The 18,418-nt window shown below is 42.8% G+C and overlaps 1 protein-coding gene across 28 annotated transcripts in view; it reads right to left on the bottom strand.

The window, feature by feature from the left end:
* The window catches only part of ANK3 (ankyrin 3), a 391,181-nt gene that overhangs the window by 138,226 nt on the left and 234,537 nt on the right, over positions 1-18,418 (bottom strand). For 19 of the 28 annotated variants that reach the window (XM_040362029.1, XM_040362028.1, XM_040362018.1 and 16 more), the window contains 3 exons: positions 17,925-18,020; positions 14,555-14,627; positions 12,462-12,524 (listed from right to left, as the gene is read on the bottom strand). In XM_040362029.1, coding sequence (XP_040217963.1) covers positions 12,462-12,524; positions 14,555-14,627; positions 17,925-18,020 — 232 coding nt within the window. The remainder of the gene's footprint in view (positions 1-12,461; positions 12,525-14,554; positions 14,628-17,924; positions 18,021-18,418) is intronic. The other 9 variants (XM_040362006.1, XM_040362007.1, XM_040362019.1 and 6 more) reach the window with 1 other exon arrangement.

Below are 18,418 nucleotides of genomic sequence, written 5' to 3'. Positions count from 1 at the left end.
GATCGGCGGCTAAGGCTTTAAGCTGGGTATACACAAAAAATTTTTTTCATTCAACCAGCAGGTTGAACTTAAAGCAGGGTTCCACCCAGAAAAGCAACTTTTGCTGATCCGGTTCACCCCCCCCCCCCCTTCCGGAGTTGATGGGGCACACTGGCGGCAATTGATGGGGCACACTGGCAGCAATTGATGGGGCACACTGGCAGCAATTGATTGGGCACACTGGCAGCAAATGATGGGGAACACTGGCAACAATTGATGGGGCACACTGGCAGCAATTGATTTGGCACAGTGGTGACAATTGATGGGCACAGTGGTGACAATTGATGGGCACAGTATTGGCAATTGATGGGCACAGTGGCGACAACTGATGGGCACACTGGCAGCGATTAATGGGCACACTGGCAGCAATTAATAGCACAGTGGTGGAATTTATGGGTACAGTGGCTGCGCTTGATGGGCACAGTGGCTGCACTCAATGTTTTTTTTTTTTTTTTTTTTTCAGTTTGTTTGCGCCCCCCAAAAATTTGGAGCACCAGCTGCCACTGATAGTAAGCATTTAGCAAATTACGCTTCCGCTCTCTTGATAGTGTTACTCTATTTGACCAGCACCGCACTAATAGCTTTTCAGTTTCCTTGCATGTAATGTTCTCTAGTGCCAGCTTCACCCAGCGATAAATGAACTTGTCTAAAAAGGAGCTGAGCGTGCAATGTGACCCGCGTTCCCTGACGCTCGCTCAGTCTCATTATTCCTCATTTAACACAGACACAGCAGAAGGACTTTTCAGTGAGCAGACACATTCCTCTCATAGAGGAGCAACTAAAACGTTCTACAATTGAGAATATAATGCATAAGCAGGTGGCACTGTCTAGAGCTAGAATATTTGTTCTTCTTCTGCTTAGTGCTCTATTATTACCACAACAGGTTCTGGAATTAACACCAAGTATTTAGTCCGATTTATCATGGCATGTTGATAAATAATCTAATTGCATTTTTGTATGTCAACAGCATAGCTGACAATGATCAGGCTTCATTCAGATTGGCATTGACACCCATTCTGCATGCGTGCCGCATTTGTTATTGCGCCGGCACCCGCTCCAACGTGCTGACAGCCTTTAGAGGTAGATGCAGATACAGCGTCTGCACACCGTGTGTCAAAGTTTGACATGCATTCAGGAGCAGGTGCACTGATCCAAACGCACACCGCCTGCGCTCAGATGCGTGCACCCGCTCCTACACACGTCAAATTTTGACATGCAGATGTGTCTAGGCAGCTGCTGTGTCTGCATCCATCTCTTTATGCTTCCTGCGCAAAGTTCAGGGCAGATGTAGGCGCAATAACAAATGCAGTCTGCAAGTCAAACGGGTGTCATTGCCCATCTGAATGAAGCCTCGGGTTGAAATAGATCTTCCCTATAAATAGCAGTGACACACAAGTTTCTATCCTGAATAGCAGCAGCAAGGGGCTAAAAGCATACTTTAACAAGATTCTGATACCCTACACTTTCCTTGTTGGAAGAATAAGGCTTCATTTCCACTGGCGTTTTTACAGCCACAGTTGTTAGCCTTTTTTACAGCTTAAAAACGCCTGTCCATGTTTATTTTGTAAAAAAAAAAAAAAAAAAAATGTTTGTGAGCTGCAGCTTTAAAAATGCTGCTGTAGCGTTTTTGAGCGTTTTCGCGCGTTTTTTAACGTCTGGTGGTTTTACAGCTCTACTCTGGAGCTTCAGAACGCCCTGGTCCTGCGTTTTTTTTACAGCTCAAAAACGCCTATGCCATTTGCAGCTCAAAAACGGCTATGTGGGCATGATGCCTTAGAATAACATGGACAGGCGTTTTTAAGCTGTAAAAAACGCTCAGAAAAGTGGCTGTAAAAACGTCAGTGGAAATGAAGCCTAAAACATATATTTATATATGAATGTTCTTCCCGTGGGAGGATGCAGATGAGGCTCACAAACTGAAAGGTCGCCAGTCAGTGATCAATATTTATATTTTCTCAGACATATTACATTAATAAGGTCTGAGTATTACAACAAAGTGGAGAATAGCTTGAGTTCCGGAATGGTGAAGCATCCTGTTCAGCCATTAAAGGGCCGGTGCACCCAAAAGTGAGATTTCAGTAATACAGGAGGTGGTGTTTCATAAGCTGAGACATCACTTAGGGCCAGATCCACAAAAGAGTTACGCTGGCGTATCTATTGATACGCCGCGTAACTTCTAGTTTCCTCCGGCGTATCTTTGTTTTGTATTCACAAAACAAGATACGCCTGCAGCTGGGCTAGATCCGACTGGCGTACGTCTTAGTACGCCGTCGGATCTAAGGTGCATATTTACGCTGGCCACTAGGTGGCGTTTCCGTCGATTTCCGCGTCGAGTATGCAAATTAGCTAGATACGGCGATCCATGAACGTACGTTCGACCGGCGCATTTTTTTTACGTCGTTTCCATAAGGCTTTTTTTGGCGTATAGTTACCCCTGCTATATGAGGCGTATCCTATGTTAAGTATGGACGTAGTTCCCGCGTCAAATTTTGAAAATGTTATGTCGTTTGCGTAAGTCGTTCGCGAATAGGGCTTTGCGTAGAATGACGTTCACGTTGTAAGCATTGGCTTGTTGCGGGTTAATTTCGAGCATGCGCACTGGGATACCCCCACGGACGGTGCATGCGCCGTTCAGAAAAAACTTAATTTACGTTGGGTCATGTAAAATTAACATAAAACACACCCACATCTTTAACATTTGAATTCCGCGCCCTTACGCCGGCAGATTTACGCTGCGCCGCCGTAACTTTAGAGGCAAGTGCTTTGTGAATACAGCACTTGCCTCTCAAAGTTGCGGCGGCGTAGCGTTAATACGATAGGCTACGCCTGCCGAAAATTACGATCCGCTACGTGGATCTGGCCCTTAGTCCCCGTACACACGTCCGAGAAACTCGACGGGCAAAACACATCGTTTTGCTCGTCGAGTTCCTTGTGAAGCCGCCGAGGATCTCGGTGAGTCAACTTTTCCCATTGACTAACGAGGAAATAGAGAACATGTTCTCTTTTTGGCCCGACGAGATCCTCGTCGGTTTCCTCGGCGAAAAGTGTACACACACGTCTCCCATCAAGTTTCTGGCTGAATTCTGCCGAGAAACTCGGTCGTCTGTACGGGGCCTTAGTTTTTACTTTCTTGGGAACTCCAGTGGAAAAACCTGTCCACCCAAATCCCCAGTTGTTCCTACTCACCATAAAGCGGTATTAAAGCGGTGGTTCACCCTCAGTGACATGATTTTACCATCGAGACAGGCATTGTAGCGCGAGCTACAGTATGCCTGTCCCGATTTTTTTAACCCCGGACTGACAGTGTAATCGTACATTATAGATTTCGGCTCCCGCGGGGAATGGGCGTGCCTATGGAGAGGGAGGATGATTGACGGCCGGCCCTGGCACGTCACTCTCCCCGAAGACAGCCGGAGTAGGTCTCGGCTCTTCACGGCGCCTGCGCACAGGCTATGCGCAAGCGCTGTGAAGAGCCAAGCCTATTTCGGCTATTTCCGGAGAAGCGTGACGCGCCAGAGCCGGCCGTCAATCATCCTCCGTCTCCATAGGCACGCCCATTCCCCGAGGGGAGTCGGTATCTTCGATGTACGAGTAAACGGTGAGTACGGGGAAAAAAAAATCGGGACAGGCATACTGTAGCTCGCGCTACAATGCCTGATTTTATGGTAGAACAAAACATTTTTTTTTTTTGGGTTTATAGGGTGAACCCCCGCTTTAAACACAAAACCAAAAAATTTTGAAGCTTACTAATGTCAATTGCTTTTTTTAAAGGGGTTGTAAAGGTACAATTTTTTTTTCCTAAATAGCTTCCTTTACCTTAGTGCAGTCCTCCTTCACTTACCTCATCCTTCAATTTTGCTTTTAAATGTCCTTATTTCCTCTGAGAAATCCTCACTTCCTGTTCTTCTGTCTGTAACTCCACACAGCAATGCAAGGCTTTCTCCCTGGTGTGGAGTGTCGTGCTCGCCCCCTCCCTTGGATTACAGGAGAGTTAGGACGTCCAGTAACACACATCTCCTTTCTCTATCTGCAATGCAGAAAGCATTCTGACTCTCCTGTAGTCCAAGGGAGGGGGCAAGCACAACACTCCACACCAGGGAGAAAGCCTTGCATTACTGTGTGTAGTTACAGACAGAAGAACAGGAAGTGAGGATTTCTCAGAAGAAATAAGGACATATAAAAGCAAAATGGAAGGATGAGGTAAGTGAAGGAGGACTGCACTAAGGTAAAGGAAGCTATTTAGGAAAAAAAAATTGTACCTTTACAACCCCTTTAACACTCCATCATTCGGGATATTAATTTTGGGTGAACTGTATGTTCTTTACTGTGGTCAACATAGCATTCCAGGTAACTTATTAAGTTATTATGGTACTAATTAACATAGGAATTGTTTCTTTGTTTTCTAGAGAATAATCTATTGCAAAAAAAAACACTCTTGTGCATTAGCTTTGCCTGGAGCCAGTTGTGTTCTCCCAGCCTCTGCTCCCTACAGGGTTTCCTGATTGCCTGTTGGGCTCCACAATGAGCTTTTCCATTCTTGTACCATATGTGTCTGTACAACAAATGAGTTCCATCCTGAATCTCTGTAACTGATGTATTGTGTGGATTCAACTACAGCTAATCTTGGGCCATCCAGAGGACACCTGGGTAGTGCAATTTATTGGCTGTTTAGAGAAGGTACACATTGCCATTGTCAGTGAGCAGGCAGGCCTGTTAGAATTGACCAAGCATGCATCAAAAAGGTGGCCGCACACAATCAATTATCCATTGCATCTAAACTGATCAAATAAAGTCTGCAAACCAAGGACCCTCCATTCTATCTAATTATGTCACTTAGCCAAGGCAGGCTCCGGGAAGATCCTGACTTTACAGTCAGGATCCACCCAAATGCCCAGACTGGCGACTGGCTCAGCCTCTCAGTGAGTTGCTGAGAGGCTGAGCCAGCTGCTCCCGCCCCCTCCACAGCCCAGTGCTCCAGTGGGGGGTCAGAGCAGAGAGCCGGTGTTCTGACAAAATACGCAACTTGGCAGAATCTCTAACCACGCCACTTCTGGTTTCTTTAAAACATTATCAATTGCAGATTTTTAAGCAGTAATTCCACATTTTCAAGAATATGTATTTGGACACAAGGGCGGCAACCAAACACAGTCCGATGTATGCTATAATGAGCGAAGATTGTTACTCCAATTCAAAACAAAATGACTGCCTCCGAGGTGGCGACAACTTTGTCCTGTTAGCCGCAGTGCTGTGAAAACAGTGAAATGTTGCTTTACCGGACTGCATTCCGTTGCCACTGTTGTGTCCAAACACAAATTCGCCCAAATGTCCAATTACTGTGGGTTTAAAGAAACCAGAAATGACGTGGTTCGATTATCTGCCGAGTTAAATATTTTGTCAGGGCACCAGAGACAGTCAAAGGCTCACTAAAGCCTGAGAACTGTGCGATGAGCATTCTTTGATCGATCAGTTCTCAGTCTTAGTGCCTGCTGGAGACAGATGCAGCATCGGATTATAGGTGAGTATAAATGTTTTTTTTCACAAGCTCGTACCCAGTTGACCGGCTGGGGCAGAATTTTGTCGATCATACAAATAGCTGCATGGGTGTCAGAGAACGAATTGTAATTCAGACCAGTTAAATGATCGTTTTTAATGGTTAACATTTATAACTGATAGATCATATTTGTTAACAATTATTTTCAAAAAGCAGAATAATACCTTTTGTGTTGGCTTGTTCAGAATTGTAAAGGGTGATTAATGGCTTGTTTGCAATCGCTTGTAGCAAAATCCATCAAAAATCACTATGTATGCTCACCTTAACAATCCCTAGCGGTATGATTATTTCAGATTTTAGGTAAAGCGGTGCCATTATTTGCAAGGAAATTTGGCGTTTTATAATGTAGGCCTGTAATTTTTAGGAATAACTCACTTAAATCTGACCAAACAAGAGTCTAGTAGGCATCCCGGGTATGAATTTTTTTAAAAAACAAAATGATAAATTATAATATAATAAATAATTATAAATAATTATAACAAATAATAATATAATTATAATACAAATTATTAAATAATGTAATCAAGAGACCTACTTCGGCTATCTTCGGGGAGCGTGACGTGCCATAGCCGGCCGTCAATCATCTTCCCTCTGGATAGGAACGCCCATCCCCCGCGGGGAGTCGGAATCTTCACTATAGGATTAAACAGTGAGTACGGGGCAAAATAAATAAATAAAGGCATACTGTAGCTCGCGCTACTATGCTTAATTTATTGCTAGAATTTTTTTTTTTATAGGGTGAACCCCCTCTTTAAGCACCTTCAAGATAAAGACATAAAGGCCTACTTATTGATTCTTTGTAAAATCTCTGTCTGCAGCTAGTCAGATATTTGGTTCAACCTCCTTGCCACCCATTGTTTGTATTATCACCAACAAACAATCCAATCCCAGTAGTAAAAAGCAATATTCTGTCTTTCCTTTAAGTATGCTATTGTCAGAATGTGGACCTCAGTTGTCTTTTCAATTGGTTGTGGTCATTACACAGTAAATAGATGATAGCTGAGCACATATTTGTAACCTTTTTTTTTTTTAAGAGAGCCAATAAGATCTTCGAATCACAGACAAGCAGCTGGCCGTTTTGCAGTTTCTCTTTCAAATAAGATACTTTGCTCTAGAACTTAGTAAATGAGGCGAAGCTTCACTTTGCACAGAATACCCAATCACTTGCAAGCAAAATAAAAAAGATTCCAGATTCCGATAAGCCCCCCTGCCCGCAGACCCCCCACAACCACCGACCAGGGTTGTGGGGAAGAGGCTCTTGTCCTTGAATTATTTTTCCCATCATGGGTGTGGGTGGGGCCCCATGTCAAGTTTTGCCTTAGGCCCCGTACTCACGACCAAACATGTCTGCTGAAACTGGTCCCCGACATGTACGGTCGTCTGTACAGACCTACCGTACATGTCCGGCCGCCCGCCATCCCTCGCATGCGTCGAATAACTTCGACGCATGCGTGGAAGCATTTTAAAGGCAGGCCGCCCACGTCGCCGCGTCATTGTTGCGGCGACACCGCGGACACGCCCCGCGTATTGTTTACGCGCGGACTTCTGTTCGATGGTGTGTACAGCCATCGAACAGAAGTCCCCGGCAGACATGTCCGATGAAAACGGTCCGCGGACCGGTTTCATCGGACATGTCTGCTCGTGAGTACTCGGCCTAAGGCCTCACAAAGCCTAGAGCAGTGTCTGGCCATAGACAGTTCGAATCTCCGAATCTGCTGAACCCGGCCCGAGAATTGAACCATGTATGGGCAGGCTGAATGTCGATCAATGAACTTGGGTACAACCAGCCTGCCGGATTTTCTTGCGATCATCGCTGGCAGCTGATATAGCCGCTAGCAATGATCACTGTCTTCTTACAGAGGGGGCTTTGCAGGAAAAAAAATTGGCCTGCCTAAGCTCTGGAGCAACTGCACTTACAGAATGCACAGTTTATTTGCCTTTAGTATATCAACCCTTTCATATTAATTTATAGAATTTTTAATAGATATTTTCCAGTTGAATTTTTTTTTTTTTTATAATCAATGCTACACATTTTATTGTTTCGTGAGCTTCTCACTATGTGACGTTTTTTTGTTCATTAGACATTCATAGCAACCTTTAAATCTTCTGTACGTCTAAGCGGAAACCTGTGCTGAGAGAAAAAATGTAGGATAGATATCCCATAGCCAAAAGCCTTGTGAAAATTTTATCTGCATGGCTGACTCTGTTTTCAGTGCTTTACTTGCAACAAGTATGCAGCCAGTGAAAGTGAAGTCATGCCTGTTATTGCGCAATGGCTCAAAGTTCTCATGTTATTCTATTTCTATTTTTGTTTTTTACCAACATTATATATATATATATATATATATATATATATATATATATATATATATATATATATATATATATATATATATATATATATACATATATATACACAAACACATTAAATAGATTAATAGAATTGGAGTGACTTTCAAGTGGAGTCAATTCATTAAAGTTTAGTGGAAGTCAGAATGAAGTCAGCCCAGGACACATGCCACTTGCTACAGCAAAACAAGTTAATCCATATGAAGGATTAAAGTCCTCTCACTCTGCTCCATATGGTGTGTCCTATTTTGACTTGCATCTCATAATAACACTGGCCTCTGGCCCGAAGTCCTACTAATTTGTACATTGCCCAAAAATGTAATCAGGCCAGTTTTTACCAAGGCATTACAGGGAAACATATCTTTTTTTTACTTCCCCCTTTTTTTTACTTTTTTTTATTTCCCCAAATAATCCTTCTGCGCCCCATCCCACTAGCATCAGTTCTTCCTTTAAAAAAAAAAAAAATACATATATATTTATTATATTTGCGTGTTCGATTAATCGTTTTTTTTTTTAATCGACTAATTTCTATTAATTATAACGAAACAAATTTTTTCAGATCACCACCATATATAGTCCCCTCTGTAATATCCACAGACATCTCCCCCACTGTAATATCCACAGACATCTTCACCACTGTAATATCCACATACATCTCCCCCACTGTAATATCAACAAATCACCCCCAATGTAATATCCACAGACATCTCCCCCACTGTAATATCCACAATCACCTCCACTGTAATATCCACACTCACCCCCACTGTAATATCCACAGACATCTCCCCCACTGTAATATCCACAGACATCTCCCCCACTGTAATATCCACAGACATCTCCCCCACTGTAATATCCACAGACATCTCCCCCACTGTAATATCCACAGACATCTCCCCCACTGTAATATCCACAGACATCTCCCCCACTGTAATATCCACAGACATCTCCCCCACTGTAATATCCACAGACATCTCCCCACTGTAATATCAACAGACATCTCCCCTACTGTAATATCCACAGACATCTCCCCACTGTAATATCCACAGACATCTCCCCACTGTAATCCACAGACATCTCCCCACTGTAATATTCACAGACATCTCCTCCACTGTAATATCCACAGACATCTCCCCCACTGTAATATCCACAGACATCTCCCCACTGTAATATCCACAGACATCTCCCCCACTGTAATATCCACAGACATCTCCCCCCACTGTAATATCCACAGACATCTCCCCACTGTAATATCCACAAACCTCTCCCCACTGTAATATCCACAGACATCTCCCCCACTGTAATATCCACACACATCTCCCCCACTGTAATATTCACACACATCCCCCCCACTGTAATATCCACAATCACCCCCACTGTAATATCCACACACATCTTCCCCACTGTAATATCCACAGACATCTCCCCCACTGTAATATCCACATACATCTTCCCCACTGTAATATCCACAGACATCTTCCCCACTGTAATAAACAGACATCTCCCCACTGTAATATCCACAGACATCTCCCCATTGTAATATCCACAATCACCCCCACTGTAATATCCACAGACATCTCCCCCACTGTAATATCCACAGACATCTCCCCACTGTAATATCAACAGACATCTCCCCTACTGTAATATCCACAGACATCTCCCCACTGTAATCCACAGACATCTCCCCCACTGTAATATCCACAGACATCTCCTCCACTGTAATATCCACAGACATCTCCCCCACTGTAATCCACAGACATCCCCCCACTGTAATATCTACAGACATCTCCCCCACTGTAATCCACAGACATCTCCCCCACTGTAATATCCACAGACATCTCCCCCACTGTAATATCCACAGACATCTCCCCACTGTAATATCCACAGACATCTCCCCCACTGTAATATCCACACACATCTCCCCCACTGTAATATCCACAATCACCCCCACTGTAATATCCACACACATCTTCCCCACTGTAATATCCACAGACATCTTCCCCACTGTAATATCCACAGACATCTCCCCACTGTAATAAACAGACATCTCCCCACTGTAATCCACAGACATCTCCCCACTGTAATATGGTCCACATCTCCCGCACTGTATAGGAAGATTAGTGCTTGCTTAGTCTTACCAGAGAAGCCGGCCGAACACGAGCAGTTGAGGCCGGGTGATGACATCAGTGCGCCGCTCTAGGCTCACCTAGGCCGCCGTCGGGTGGCCCAAGACGGCCGCCTCTCTGGGAGCTAGACCGAAGCCACGGCCTTTCTTATGGACAAGGCAGCAGCGGAGCTCCGCAGATCACTTGGTGTGTCGATCCGCATGTGGTGACCCGTTCGCATCACGGATCACTTACGACTAGTACACCACTAGTACCGATCAAAAGAATATTGATCGATCAAAAAAATTAACGATTAATCAAGGAATTAATTGTTAATTTATGCAGCCCTAATATATATATATGTGTATGTCAAAGCAATGTTTGTTTTTTTCTTTGCATTTTCCATGTGTTTATTTAAACTTTTAATGCATCATTCGTCATCCAGTGTTAATAAACATTTCTTGTTATGAAAGCACAGTCATACCAAACATTAGGCTTAGTGTGGTTACGATCAGAAAACTGGAATTAATTCAGTTGATTAAAAACAATACACACCATGTAATTAGTAAAAAAACTTTAAATAAGTAACATGGAGCTCAAACAATACAAACCAGCTACATGTTGTTTTAATAACTTAAAAGCATTGGGCATTTCAGTAAATATGGCAAGGACAGATTCTGAGGTTTGATTTTTGTTTGGATTTAGCTGTTTTTCGGTCACATGCTGTTTTTATCATTGACTAATCCAGGGATTTTAGGATAATCTACAGAAAACAGCGTTAAACTCTTGCATGCACCTGATGGTGGGAATATAAGGCACAGACCTTAAGATATATATATATATAGATCTATCTATCTATCTATCTATCTATCTATCTATCTATCTATCTATCTATCTATATCTACAGTATATATATATATATATATATATATATATATATATATATATATATATATATATATATATATATATCTATAGATAGATAGATAGATAAATAGATAGATAGATAGATAGATAGATAGATAGATAGATAGATAGATAGATAGATAGATAGATAGATAAACAGTGAATTAATTCCACTGCATCCATAAGAGTTGGACCATTTATTTATGCAAGCAAGCTGGATTAAACACCTAGGGCCAGATTCTCAAAGGGCTTACGACGGCGCAACGCCATTTGCGCCGTCGTAAGTCCTAATCTGGCCCGGCGTATCTATGCAACTGATTCTTAGAATCACTTACGCATAGATATCCATTAGATCTGACAGGCGTAAGGCTCTTACGCTGTCAGATCTTAGATGCAATTTTTTTTCCCGCCGCTAGGTGTCGCCGACGTCTATGCAAATTAGCTATTTACGCGAGATTCCCGAACGTACGCGCACTCGACGCAGTGAATTTACGACGTTTCCGTAGCATTTGCGACGCGTAAAGTTGCCCCTGCTATATGAGGGGCAACCAATGTTAAGTATGGCCGTCGTTCCCGCGTCGAAATTTAAAAATGTACGTCGTTTGCGTAAGTCGTTCGTGAATGGTGCTGGACGCCATTTACGTTAACGTCGAAACCAATGACGTCCTTGCGACGTCATTTAGCGCAATGCACGTCGGGAAATTTTAGGGACGGCGCATGCGCAGTACGATCGGCGCGGGAACGCGCCTAATTTAAATGATCCACGCCCCCTACCTGGATCATTTGAATTAGGTGGGCTTGCGCCGGAGGATTTACGCTACGCCGCCGCAACTTTACAGGCAAGTGCTTTGTGAATCAAGCACTTGCCCGTAAAACTTGCGGCCGCGTAGCGTAAACGAGATACGTTATGCCCGCATAGGTTTACACCAGGATACGAGAATCTGGCCCCTACTTTTTATTTCGCTCAGGGATCATGGAGACAAGATATTTAAAGGGCAAATATAGAGATTGCCATTGGTGTCTTCTCATATCACAGATGCTAGCTGCCTAGCTGTTTTTCCAATTACCTTATGCAGATAAGGACTTCTGACCACCCGACTCTGACTTTCCTGATCTACACGCTTATTCCAGCTCAGTAACACAAAGCTTATTAAATCTGCAGCTTTCATAAAAAAATAAAAACTGGTGGTCCTGCCACTAAGGTCCTTGTTCAGAGAAAAAAAATGATGAATAAAAAGGAAAAGCTGAATTTTTCTAAAAAGAAAAAAATGGCAGTTGTTGAATGGCTTGTATTTGCATTAACGTATATTTTAGATTCCCGTGAAAGTGGTCAGAGTACTGAGAAATTATTGCTTGTCTGCATGTTGGATGATAATAAGGCAAGAGATGCTTAATTTGGCAGGTGGACCTCAATGACATAGACCCCAGATATAAGAGAGGATGTAGTAGCTGTTGTAGTTGTTAGAGCTCCATATTTACTGGTGTTTTGTTATATCTGCTGCAGTTATAAATACCTTCATCCCCTTCTGATAAATACTCAGCATCGCTGAGAATTTCAGGTATATTGGCTCTACGAACTGTACGGACAGGAGACAAAAATGTAATGCTTGGACAGAACAAGTGTGCCTAAATTTCTCATCATCAACAGTAACAATATATCAGACTATAAGTATTATCTAAAATAAGCTTGCTAAAAAAACATTAGCCAATTATTTGCTGGCCATATACTCATAGACTTCTTTCTTCATGAATGCTAATTGGCAAACAAGTTGTGGCCTTTGTATTCTGATAGCCGGTGCCACCAGCCATCAGAATACCCAGTAGTTCCTGCATCTAATTGGATGCAGGTGCTGGTCAGCTGAATATGTTCCTCCCGGTTCCTTCGACTTTTCAAGGATGTCATTGGAGCCAGTTTAAAGGATAAGTTCACCTTTGGGAACATGTTAAAAGTTACACCCTTTTCTAGGATGGAACATGTAACATGTCCCAGCTCCTGTAGCCCCTCTGGGATCCACTGCCTCTGTGTGACAGCAGTATGGGGAGAAGTCCCCCATGTCAGCTGTCACTTTTTAGAAAGAGCATGGGCCATGTGGGTCTCCACCCACACGGCCACGTCATTCATTTACAGAGTACCATCAACCTTTGTGGCTGTCGGCTTGTAGTTCTCAATGAATTACCACGGTGCTGTTGAGCGCTGTGGTAGTTTATTGATTCTTATGCCGCATACACATGGTCGGAATTTCCGACAAGAAAAGTTCGATGTGAGCTTTTGGTTGGAAATTCCGACCATGTGTAGGCCCCATCAGACTTTTTTGGTCGGAATTTCCGACAGCAAAAATTTGAGAACTGGTTCTGAAGCCTCGTCCACACGACCGAGTTTCTCTGCAAAAACCTGGGAGATATTTTTTTGCCGAGAAAACCGGTCGTGTGTACATTTTCGTCGAGGAAACTGTCGAGAAACTCGACGAGCCAAAAAGAGAGCATGTTCTCTATTTCCTTGACGGGAATGGAGAAACTTGGCTTGTCGAGTTTCTGAACAGTCTGAATCTTGTGTGACCGTGTGTATGCAACACAAGTTTGAGCCAAAATTCAGTCGGAAAAAAATCCACGGTTTTCTTGTCAGAATTTCCGATCGTGTGTACGCGGCATTCCTGTCAGTGTGAAATTGCTTGCCCGCACAATGTATGGTCAGACAGCTTACACTTACAGATCTGCAGGAGTCCGTCTTGGCACCAGTAATCTGCTGATCACGGGTGCAATGCTTTCCAGGTTCCTTAAAAAAAAAAATTAAATGCACATTTTTTTAACTGCAAAAAAAAATGTGCATTTTTTTTTAAAGGTGACTTTATCCTTTAGGGTTTGTCAACAACTGTGTCATGTGAGGGTTTATCTAAACAGGCTATTGTATGATACAGTTTGTAACATTTTTGGTTAACCTCTGCATGACATTGCATAGTTCCAAAGATCAGATATCTGCATGCTGCTAAGCTGCACTTAAGCCTCGTACACACGACCGAGGAACTCGACGGGCGAAACACATCGTTTTCCTCGCCGAGTTCCTTGTTAGGCTGTCGAGGAACTCGACAAGCCAATTTTCTCCATTCCCGTCAAGGAAATAGAAAACATGTTCTCTTTTTGGCTAGTCGAGTTTCTCGACAGTTTCCTCGACGAAAATGTACACACGACCAGTTTCCTCGGCAAAAAAATATCTCCCAGCAAGTTTCTTGCTGGTTTTTGCAGAGAAACTCGGTCGTGTGTACGAGGCCTGACTTTGTCAGGCAGCCACCCGCATTTGTTCATGGTTATGGAGGTAACTGCAGAGCATATCAGAGGTCAACAAAGGCCCCACACATCTGCACACCAAAAATGCAGTCGTATGTGTGTGTGTGTGGGCCTGAATTGTACAGTAACCTTTGATAATCTCAGAGATAAATAATGATACGCCGACAGACAGGAATGCTTGTGTAACGTCAATGTAGCTCAGCAGGTGATCTGGGCTCTTCACGCCCATGCAAACACAGATAGCACAGTCACTTTATCATTTTACATGTCAAAGTGGGACTGGTGATGACACGAATAAAAGGAAGGATGCACGTTACTTCCATACCTTCATCATCTGACATGTCCAGAACCTCGTTCATTGTTTCTGGGACGTTCATTTTATGTTTTTCAGTCACCATCTGTTAAAGAAAAAAGGAAGAGAAAACATTGCTTCAATGTTAGACTAGGGAGTTTTACAAGCCAAATATGACAGCAGCGCAGGAACAATGCAGCCGCTTCGCATGTTGTGTGTACACTCTCCAGGCTGCCAAAAATAAAAAATAAACAACAGAAACTCTCCCTGGTGTGTCTGTGGAGTTCTGATGCTAACTCAGAGCATATGTGTTCTAAACCCTTTCTGAGCCTGACATCGAAACACACCACATTTGTCACTTCAAGGCTTGCAATACCTTTTTTTTTATTTGTAAAGGTTAATGCATAGGTTATGTATGTAATCTTACTAAAATCTGATTTTAAATTGTTAGACCCTTCTTGGCTGTGTTGGTAAAATTTAGTAATGGGGAAGCATTTGCCTGTTGGCCTCTTCTTGACCTTCTCCTGTTGACCTTCTTGACTGGTTCCTAACAACCTGAGTGGTCAAGAAGGGCATCTGGTTTCAATGATAAAATCCAGGCAAGTGGTCATAGACAGTTAGGCCCCTTTCATGCGGTACAGAGCTAAAAATAGCGCTGCTATACCGCATGAAAAATCATGCCCTGTAGTGTTCAATGTGAAAGCCCGAAGGCTTTCACACTGAAGCGGTGCGCTAGCAGGAGCGCTCCAAAAGTCCTGCAAGCCGCATCTTTACTGCGGTATAGGAGTGGTGTGTTCACCGCTCCTATACCCCGCCTTCCCATTGAAATCAATGGGAAAGCGCGGTATTAACCCTTTTTCGGCCGCTAGCGGGGGTTAAAACCTCACCGCTAGCGCCCGAACATCGCGGTAAATACGACGGTATAGCGGCGCTACAAATAGCGCGGCTATACTGTCACCGCGGCTCCACGCCTCAATGTGAAAGAGGTCTTATAGAACATACAGAAACGCTTTTATATGTCAGTTAGTTTGTATCTTTAGTTTGTGATTCTGCCAGACAGCACAGCCTGATCCTTATGCCGCATACACACGACCGTTATTCATGTCATAGGAAAAAAACGCTGTTTTCCTCGACGTGATTCCTCTCAAGCCTGCTTTGCATACACACGTTGGTGAAAAAAATGCTCGAGCAAAGCGCGGTGACTTACAACACGTATCACGGCACTATAAAGTTCCATTTGAATGGTGCCACCCTTTGGGCTGCTTTTCCTGATTTTGTGTTACCGCGTATTAGTAAAAGTTTGGTGAGAGACGATTTTTCAGTCTTCGTGCTTTTCAGTCTTCGTGCTTTTCAGTCTGTTACAGCGTGACGAATGTGTTATCTCCATTACAAACGCTAGTTTTACCAGAACGAGCGCTCCCGTCTCATAACTTGCTTCTGAGCATGTACGTTTTTTCTTCCTCATTAAAGAGTACACATGACCGTTTTTCACGACGTGTAAAAGAACGAAGTGGAAAATGACGAGAAAAAGTAGAGTAGGTTCTACATTTTTAACAGCCATTTTTCTCGTCGAGAAAAATGCTCTGGGGTCTGCACACAACCGTTTTTCATGACCAATTAAAAAAATTGCATTTTTCTTGTCGTGTGTACGCGCCATTAGCCTCAATTGAAGCAGCAGCAAAGTTTGGTCAAAAACATTACCCCAAGTCTGCTATAAAGGAGCGGAAGCACATTGATGAGGTCATCATTCTGATCACTGCTCCAGTCAGTAGGTTCTCTGCCAGCACATGTGGACTGCAGCAAACCTTGATTGGCTGTCATTTATTCTTTGTGCTATATTTAGCACAAACATGGGAGGTCTTTAATTGGCCTATGCACGTTTGGATCTCTTAATTAATTACAAATAGCTCTAACATACATGGGGTTACTTCCTTGCTGTCAATTTATTTCAAGCATTTGAGCATGAATAATTATATTCAGGCTCATGCACACTGCATCGCAAGGAAGTGGCTCCTACAGGCTTTTGAGATTTTTGAGCTCTCACTTTTTCTGCCTGGAAACTCCCCTTCATGTTGGCCAACTTAAGCTTCGTACACACGACCGAGGAACTCGACGGGCGAAACACATAGTTTTCCTCGTCGAGTTCCTTGTTAGGCTGTCGAGGAACTCGACAAGGCAAATTTCTCCATTCCCGTCGAGGAAAAAGAAGACATGCTCTCTTTTTGGTTCGACGGGATCCTCGACAGTTTCCTCGTCTAAAAATGTACACACGACCGGTTTCCTCTGCAAAAAAAAAATCCCAGCGAGTTTCTTGCTGGTTTTTGCCGAGAAACTCGGTCGTGTGTACGAGGCCTTAGGCTTTTTCAGGAATTTACAGGTATATGCTCTTACAGGAAGAAAACCCCACCCCCCACCAAATTAGCGTTTTTGACAAGAGCTTTCAAGTAGAAAAGACACCTAAGTGCCCAAAAACGTGTGAAATAGCTCAAAGAAGCTTGAAAATGCACACAAAAAAAAGATATAATGAGCTGAGGGGAGGGTTTGTGAAAAAAAAAACACACTTAAGCTTTAAAAAAAAGCTCAAAGAAGCTAAAAAAAACATCACAAAAAAGCACAAGCTTCTTCAAAGTTTTAGCCACAGAAATAAAAGCTCAAATGCATGTAAAAGCAAATGCACACTGCAGCTAAAAAAAAAAAAAGGCATTTGAGCTTTTATTTCAGCTTGAAGCACCTTGTACTTTTTTGGGATGAGCAGTAAATGCAGTTACAGTCATACCCCACTTTTAAGTACACAACAGGGTTTATTTACTAAAGCTGGAAAGTGCAAAATCAGGCTCACTTCTGCATAGAAACCAATCAGCTTCTAACCCCATCTTGTTCAATTAAGCTTTGGTAATAAAACCTGGAAGCTCATTGGTTTCTATGCAGAAGTGAGCCTGATTTTGCACTTTCCAGTTTTAGTAAATAAACCCCATTGTGTACCTAAAAGTGGGGTATGCCTGTATTGTGTTTTAAAATAAGATACAAATTCATTAAGTTTAGTTCTAACTAAATGTTGTTAGGTAGACCCACAAAATGTTCGTAGAACAATGGGCCAGTCTATGGGGTTGATTTACTAAAGACAAATCCACTCTGCACTGCAAGTACACTTGGAAGTGAAGTTGCTGTAGATCTGATGGGAAGATCTGAAATGAGGGGAAGCTCTGCTGATTTGATCATCCAATCATTTACGAGCAAAAAAAAATTTTTTTCTTGCATGCGACTGCGCTTCCAAGTGCACTTGTAGTGCAGAGTGGATTTGCCTTTAGTAAATAACCCTTTATGCCTAGCCGATCAACAACTTTTTTTTATTAAAAAGATACCATGCAGTACATCCGAGATGTAATAAGATGAGTTTACTCACAACTGTAGTCAGGGTCTCCTCTGTCACCACTTTCAGTGTATCGACCACTGAAATATAACCCAGTCTACGAGCTATAGCCAGAGCAGTATTGCCATTCTATTGAAAAGGAAATATGAATTAGGATAGAAGCCACAACAATGTTTATATAATTAGAAAAGAAAGTATAATAATGGCTGTATGAGCAGAGGTGTTTCCTTCTTTATGTATAACATTACAGTGGACTTTCCTGTCTCACTTCCCTACCAGCATCATACAAATTTTACACAATAACTTTCCCATTGCGGGATCTGCTCTGATGACATGCATTTGGCTATCATCCATACATGAGGATGTTAGGATTGACAGACAATATCCTGTATGTACTACATGTTTTATCTAAAATATCTGCATTGGCCCTAAAAGGCCATTTAAAAACCATAATAATATTACGTCATTAGTAGGAGCAGGGGTGGACTGACAACTCATGGGGCCCCTGGGTCATAGAAGATTATGGG

The sequence above is a fragment of the Rana temporaria genome, chromosome 8 (assembly GCF_905171775.1).
Source record: "Rana temporaria chromosome 8, aRanTem1.1, whole genome shotgun sequence".
In the NCBI taxonomy this organism is placed as follows: Eukaryota; Metazoa; Chordata; class Amphibia; order Anura; family Ranidae; genus Rana; species Rana temporaria.
This window is presented reverse-complemented; position numbering and strand designations above follow the sequence as displayed.